The 8249-nt window shown below is 42.5% G+C and overlaps 1 protein-coding gene across 7 annotated transcripts in view; it reads right to left on the bottom strand.

Annotated features, from left to right (window-relative positions):
* Positions 1–5457: 5457 nt before the first annotated feature.
* Positions 5458–8249, bottom strand: part of ARHGEF28 (Rho guanine nucleotide exchange factor 28) — a 232915-nt gene continuing 230123 nt past the window's right edge. For all 7 annotated transcript variants that reach the window (XM_019482597.2, XM_059725095.1, XM_059725094.1 and 4 more), the window contains one exon: positions 5458–6551. In XM_019482597.2, coding sequence (XP_019338142.2) covers positions 6388–6551 — 164 coding nt within the window. In that variant the 3' untranslated portion in view covers positions 5458–6387. The remainder of the gene's footprint in view (positions 6552–8249) is intronic.

The raw sequence follows: 8249 nt of genomic DNA, 5'->3' as shown, positions 1-8249 counted from the left end.
ATTGATTCAGATCACTGTCCCCGATTCAGTTTGACTGAATCTGAGATTCGATGCTGATTCGGACACAGACCCAGCTTTAAAAGTTTTTTCTACGTACCTCAAGGTACCAGACATGACTTGTGATTGTTGCGATGCTGGGGCAGATGGAGCATCCCACAGGAGTGCAAGGGGGCCCTCCATGTGCTCGGCAGTGAACCCAAAAGTGGACTGGAACTACTTCCGGTCCATTTCTGGGTCTGCTGGGGAGCGTGTTGGGGGTGCCCTGCGCTCCCCCAATGCACTCAGTGATCAGCCACAGGGGAACCCTGGGTGCCCCCCCAGACCCAGGAGGCACCAGTCGCCAAGCCAGAAGGGGGTGGGGGGGCAGCACGCTCCCTGGAGGACCCTGAAGTGGACCGCAAGTGCTTCTTGTCCACTTCCAGGTCTGCTGGTGAGTGCACCGGGAAGCCTTCTGCGCTTCTGCAGGATACTCCATGCACCCCAGCATCATAGCATTCATGAGCCCCTGCTACCTAGAGGTATCTAGAAAAAACATTTAAAGCCGTCTCTGTGTCTGAATCTCCAAATCTTTCCAAATCTCTCCAGATCAATTCGGAGGGTTCCGATTTGATTTGGAGAGATTAAAGGGTCTCCTGATTCGATTCAGATATTTGGCCACCGAATCGGGTCAAATCTCCGTCAAATCAAATCAGGGACCAAAGTTCTGCACAGCCTTACTGTTTAGGGCAGGATTTGGCTGCTTCAGTGTAGGTTAATAGGAAGGTTCTTTTTTGGCCTTTAAAAAAAAAAAAAAAGCCTCAATATAGCATTGGAGAAATTTCTTTTTCGACCTGTTTCAGCTTCCATTTTTTTTTCATCTTCACTCAAGCTTTTAACTCACTTTTTCATCTGGTACCAGAATCAGGAGATCCATGCAGGTAGTGTGCAGAAAGAAGCCATTTATGGGGCAGGGTATCAAATGGCTGAGATTAGCATGCAGGAATGATGATGATTCAGGTGCCAAAAGTGACAAGGGGGTTGGAAGACAAGTGGTAAGAGGAAAGGTTGAGAGAACTAGCTTTTGCTTGGAGCAACAGAGATTAACGGAGAGAGACATGATGATCAGTTGTCAAGTACCTGAAAGGCTGCCATAAAGAAGAAAGAACTGTTCTCTCTTGCCACAAAGGGAAAGCCAGGAAAGCAATGGCTTTAAATTGCAGCCAGAATGATTTAGATTCATTATCAAGAAAATCTTCCTTACTGTTAGAACAGCAAGGCAATGAAATGAACTGTTCACTGGAGGCTTTTAAGAGGAGGCTGGGATGTTCAGGGATGATTTAGGAATAGCATCCGTGCAGGGGGCTGGACCAGATGATCCCCAACCCTATGAGTCTGTGACTGTTTATGCATTTTATATTAGATAATCATTGATGTAAATGCAAATCAAAAAAACCCCTTCCCCCCCAGCAACAGGGACTAGGGACTTCAACTCACCGAATTCTTGCTTCACACCCCCTCTTTCTTACTCTCCTTCTCTTGCACTTATGGCTTGCAAATGGGCCGGCTTCAACTGGGAGAGTTAGAAGCTACCACACAGCCTAGCCCTGTAAGTCCCAACCGGGGTGCTGCGAGATCCTTCCAAGGGTGATAATGCCTAGCCCTTGTGCCAGGAGGTAAGCTATCACTCCTCCTTCTGCCAGGCACCTTAGCATCCTACAGTCATGCAGCACCTGCAGGTGCTCCCTGCACCCCTTGCAGTTCCCATGCTCCCAGCAGCATACTTTTGCTGTGCACACAGAATGCAAGGCCGCAGGGCTATACTTCTCAGCCCAGATCACCCCCCTGCTTCTCCCATGCTCCTGAGGCTGGCAGGAGGGGCTGCAGGTACATGTGATTACAGCTCCCCATATGCAAATTGTCAGGGGAGCAACCCTGGCAGTGGGGTCCACACTTGCCCCCTCAGGTACACACCAGGGACTGTGAGGTAGTAGAGTATGGAAAAAGCAGGACATGGTGGAGTGAGGTCCTGATCTTACTGTTCTTACTTGGCACCAGCTAGATTCCACTAAATTACAGAAAGTTATGGAGGGGTGCCTTGAGGCTAAAAAGTTGACAATCACTGGCCTAGCCATTAGGAGGAGCAGGAGTTCAGACATGTGTTTAACCTAGCTCTGGGAGAGAGGGGGAGAGGGAGAGAGAGAGAGAGAGAGAGAGAGAGTGTATGTAGGAGAGATGCTCTAAAGTGCCTAGAGCATCTTGTGTATCAGCATCCCCATACTTAAAAATGGCATCAGGGGCACTATCTAAAGCTAGTCAAACAAGCTTTAGTTAAAGCGCCCCCATCACCATTTTTGAGCACAGGGACACTGATACATGAGATCCTGGAGTCTGCTGGAGCACAGTAATTACCATGCTCCAGCAGACTCTATTAATCAAGTCTGGTCCGACACACTATAATTACAGCATGTCGGGGCAGCCTTGTTGCTCCTGTATAGGCGCCACAGCTCAATGGCTAAGTTCCTTTTTATATCGGGACCTAGATCCCAAATGGCCTTATAAACTAGGTGGAGTGAAATGTATGCCCCATGAGAGGCCCAGGCTAGTATGCATGTTCAGAGAGCACACTGACATTATCACACTCACTACCTTGGTGGTGTGGTGGTTTTCACCTTCTATGCAGAAACCTAGGGGTTGGAGCACTCATCCAGAAAGTGGATGGACTGCAGGGAGCTCTTCACTCTGAGTGGATTCAAACTGATATCTTCCCCAGGGAGTGCCCCAACTATGTGTTTTTAGGCCAGGAAGACAAAGACCCTCTTTGTAGTTGGGCTACTGTGCATAATGGCATGAAAGCATCATGGGGCAAGGGACAGGATAAACAATAGCTTGATTTATAGCCCAGAGAGGACAGTACTCCTCTGGGAGGGGAGAAGGGAGGCCTGGATTCTGGTTCTTGCTGTTATCCATGTCATCCAGTGACCAAGACAAAATGCATAAACAAATTCAAGACTGGAATTTTATTCAAGGCCTGATTCACCCAGGGAAGTCCCTTGACTTCTTCATGTCTGAATGAATCCATGTGGAAAGCTGCCCCTGTAATGTCATTCTACCATGAGGAGGAACACCTTTCCTTTCCATTCAACATTAAATCAAAACAAGTCCTAAGAGATGCACCTTCACAATACTACACACTGTTTGTCTTTCTCTGAATTAACAGCTATATAAAAGTGAGTGTGCTGGAAAGTGTTACAGCACATTGCTATAGAATTTACACCAACTTGATGAAATGCAGTGTAAAGTCTTGGTCAATGTTGCCTATACAGGGCTGGCACAAATTAATATAGCCCAAGGGGCAGCAGCAGCAAGTAAAATGATTGGTTGTTTTTAACATGGCAAATCTCTTAACATACTTTTAAAAATCACCTCAGTAAATAATCTGTGCTTTTGTGCTGAGAAACCAAAACTTTATTTAATTTAGTCACATTCTTGGAAAATGACTTGGCCTAATCACTTCAAAAATACAATCTCTGTGCATGGACAAAGCTTGTGATGTGTCTCTGGAGAATGTTAACAGGCAGCTAAAGGTGTTTTTTACATTATGCTGTAAATGACAAAAAGGAAACCATTTACTACATGCTGAACCAATCCTCTGAGTTCCTGAGGGCCCGGAGTCTATCAGTGCTTAGCACCTTGTATGACTGAGCCCATCATGATCAGCTGGCCTGTGGCTCACATTTACAGATTCACCAAACAGCTTAGGTCTGAGTTGGTTAGAAACTAGCACAGCCATTTGGTATGACATCTTTGCTTTGAATCAGGTAATTGCATCAAGCTGAAAGCCCTGGGCACTGTCCAGGTGCTAAACTGAAGAAATCCTCTTTGTTAAATAATTGAGGAACACTTTTAATTTTTGCATGTTCCCAGAGAAAAGGCATAGCCACCAGAGAGGTTGCCTCCCAATGACGCAAGTCTTTCTTTAATTTTCAATACTGACATGTATGACTTTTCTCAATGATGAGCTTTCAAATATAAGATACTCAGGAAATCATGGCAGAAAAATGAAGCAGAATGTATCTGATGAGTTGAAAATAATTATGACAAACCCCACCAGCTGCTAAATACTGTAAGAATGGGCAATGTGCTTTATACTATCAGACAGCTGTAGGAGACGAGAGAAGGAAAGTGGAAAAGCAGTAGTTCTTTGAAATACATTTCTTCTCAGCTGCATATAAAAATTGTCAAAAGAGGAAGCATCATTAATGTATGCCTGACAATGCATGAAAACCTGTCTCCTAAGGCAATCATTGTAAAAGGATCAATGGGGTTTCAATAAAGAGATTTCATTGCTGCTACCCTGACTTAGCTGATTCTCTCTGGATTTTAAAGGCTCATGTTTAAATTCAGCTAAACAGAAGAAATGTCTAAATAATGGATACAGTCCAGGGTGCATAATAGATCTCAAGTTAAAGACCACCTGCCTGCAGTGTGCGGGCCTATATTTTAAATATTTTCTTCAATTAAAATACTTAATCCAGAGACCACCTGTTTCCTGTCCTTACCTTTCTCAGAAACATAAGTTTTACTGTAAACACAGGTGAGCAAAATAAAACACTGCCTGATGTTAAGGGACTTGAAGAATGTCAACAGCGGAAGCAGAGCCCAGCCATTTCTGGAACTTTCCAGCCTCATTAAATTTGGAGAGAGTAGCAGTATCTCTTTGTTCCCTGTCCATATGTATCATCATACTGGATTAGCACAGTGGCCCAGCTAGCCCAGTATGTTGTCCCTGACAGTAAGTATTACCAGGCTACAGTGAAGGTATCAGAAAGAAATGCACATCATGGAACACTATGGAGTAAATGACTCATAGGGAAAAATCATTTCTAATTCCCACCAGTCTGCAGTTGGTTTATGCACCTTTAAACATGCTTGGAATGAGGCGTATGCTGGGCCCTGGCCCTGGTATTCAGAAACTCATTAAAAAAATGCTTATGTGATTGACCAGTGACATAGTGAGAGACTTTTTTGTTCCCAGGCCAGAAGTCCAGCAGCAATATTTTATTAAATTACTATTTTTTATTGTTACATTTGAAAACAAAAAAAAAAAAAGTGTTGTTTGTGGGCTTTTTGAAGTATGAAGATTCCTCCCCTCAAACTCACACCCTTTGGCAGGAATGAATCAATCTTGCAAGCTTGAGGTCTGAACACGAAAACATATCAATAGACTTAATTCCCAGCTTGTGTCAAACCAGCAATTAATGCTAGCTGAGGGTTAGAAATTATGCCAGGTCGGCTCACAAAGGCTAACAGAACTCCCCAGTTAGCATTTCATTAGTATGTTTGGAGCTGAGTGGTTGCTGTGTGCAACAGGAGAGAAGGGCATGTACTAAAGGGCAGATGCAAGTCCAGAGAGCACCAATTTTGTTTAGGTTTCCTTTTGTCTGCAGGCAGAGTATCTGAATGTCATGAAAATGAAACTTTTCAGAGTGGTATGGGATATTTATTTAAATTCAACAAAAGTATACAAAATTTTCTGGAAAACAGAAGGCAAAAATAGCTCCTGGTTTATTACTCTCTAAGACATCAACACTCATTATCCTAAAGCAAAAGGCTTCTTCTTCTATGGTAAAGCAGCAGGATTCAGTTAGACTAAAAATATACTACCCCTTCTCTTTTACATTTTACAATAAGAAAATTTCATTTGGTGAATTTTAAGGCTGATACAGGTAAGGGCACTTGCTATAACCAGGTCTAGTTAGAATATAGCACAAATAGACCTGAGGCACCGCTGCAGAAAGGCTGGTAAAAGTGAAGGTTATTCACATAAAAAAATGACAAAGCACTAACCAAAAATGACCAAAGACATCCTCCTCCGCGATGCATGTATGTCAGAATTCGGGTCTGCAGAGCTGCAAGGCAAGCAACCCATTCACCCTCCTAGTCCTGAAAGTAAGGTTACAAGTCATACAGATAGTAGCCACCACTGTTTAACCTTCTCTTACAATACCTCTGTCTTTAAAATTCACTGATTTATACTATGAGATCTCTAGCAGCAGGTACATATTTCTAAGCATTTGTACTTGCATTTTAAACTGAAGACTCAAGAGAAAAGTGACTCCAGTCTCTACAATTCCCATCTGCAATCTTATTGGAGCATCTTTATATGTCCAAACCTTTTGAAGTTGCCCTTCATGTTGATTCTTGTGAAGCATTTGGAACCATGTGTCATAAATTAAAGATTAAATGCTTTAAAAAATAACTTAATTGTTATATTTACCTTGAGAAAATCTTGCACTGAATATTAAATACCATCCCTTAAAGCCATTTGCTCATACAAGGAGTGACTACAAACATTTAGAAAAGCAAAACACAATATTATGCAAAGTGCTATGGGTATTAGAGGAGCAATCAGAGGTAAACAATATTTTCTTCAACTCTGTCTCCATTTTCTGCATCCTGTACCCTGTCAGGCCGTGGGCTCAGCAGGAATGCATCTGCAAGCTGCTGTGGTTGGACGGTTCCGCGATTCGCACTGTATGGTGTTGGGTATTGGCTCTCTGCTGCATTTAAATCTGTAACATAAAGGAGAGCACCTGTTACAATAACCATATGACACAGATACACACAAGGATGAAAAAGAATCTTACTTTGTTACTGTCAACTTGCTAAAGAGGCACTGGGGCACAACCTAAACCCTGTTAGGGTAAGAATGCTTCCTACAGTGAAGCAAAAAATACGGGCCTAATTCCAAGCAACTGAAGCCAGAAGAAGTCTTTGCACTGATTTTTTTCCCTATAGCTTGGACTGGTGCCATTATTTTCATCACGGTACTAAAAACATACATAACTATATCCATAAACGAAATTTATACCTATGTTGCACTTACCCTGCATCCACTAATGGAATGGTATAAATACTGTAAGAGGAGGACTGCAGGGCAGTACGCAGGGTACAACATTTATTTTCACTTGTTAGTGAGACCAACTCATTCATCAAAGTGCTAAGCTGTCCAACAGCACATAGGATATATTTTCAGTCAGACTGAGGGGTTTTTTTGTTTTTATGAGTGCATTTTTTGTGCTGCAAAAGACCTGTGGGATTAAATCTTGGCCATCTAACTATCCTTATTTCTCTGCCACAAACTTCTCATATGATCTGCAGCATGTCATGTAATCTACTCCTGCCTCCATTCCCTGTGAATATAATAGGAAAAGTACTTTCCTATCTCACAAGGTTACATCACTTATAGGGGCTTATAGGCAGGCAGATTTGTAATTCAATTACACATACAAAGAGTGAGGCTGAATGTATAACAAGGTGGCTAAGGGAGACCCTTTTAAAAAAAATGTACAGCTTTCCAAGCCTTTTGGCATGATTTTTTACTTCCTCAAATTCCAAAATAGTGATTTATTTTCTACTCAGCTTTCCATTTTCATTCCAAGTTTCTTGAGATCATATATATTCCATATTACATTTCTTGGACTTTTCTATATCTTTAGTTAAACAAACACCAGGTTGATACAGGAGTTGAAGTGAACAATAAGTTGATGCAGTTAACAACAGTGGATAAAGAAATTTAGCATAGCTGAAAATACTTGCTCCACACACCCCGATTTTAATGGAAAAAAGTTTGCTTTCAATAAATCAAAACCTTCAGATAACATGCTGAGGAAAGGGTAGAACCTGCCAGTACTATATACATGGCAGCATCACTGGCACCAGGGGCAATCCAGTAGGCAGCAGGTTTTTCCAACCCTGCTGTCATGGACACAGTTTACAGCAATCTCGCTCTTTTAGGCAAAGGCTGGAAGAAAAAGTGCTCCTTGACGTTCTTCAGTTCTTTGGCATCTTTTTTCTCATAGCCTGCTGGCCACAGAGAGTAGGTGTTGAGTGGCTGACAGTTGCAGGTAATTTTGTAGTGATCATGCAGGAACATATTGCCCGTGCCCTGCCCTCTATTTTCTTGCTTGACATGTATGTACAGCTGATGATAATAAACAGTCTTTGGAACCTGGCTCTCTGATCTGTTTTACATGTTAACCTTACCATAGGTATTTAAAGTGGGTCTATGACCAGTGCAATATGTTATATGGTAAAAGTTGCTTAGTTACAGTAAGGTATAAACAAGTACTAAATGACTGCGCAGTAAAGTCACTGATGCTGTGCAGTAGCTCGTTACTACTGCACAGTAGCACTGTGAAAAGCTTCCTGCCACACAACACTACCATGCAGTAGTAACTAGCTACTGTGCAATCAAAGTCTTGTGTAGA

The sequence above is a fragment of the Alligator mississippiensis genome, chromosome 3, assembly GCF_030867095.1.
Source record: "Alligator mississippiensis isolate rAllMis1 chromosome 3, rAllMis1, whole genome shotgun sequence".
Taxonomy (NCBI): Eukaryota; Metazoa; Chordata; order Crocodylia; family Alligatoridae; genus Alligator; species Alligator mississippiensis.
Note: the sequence above shows the minus strand (reverse complement) of the source record. Positions and strands in the feature narration are given on the sequence as shown.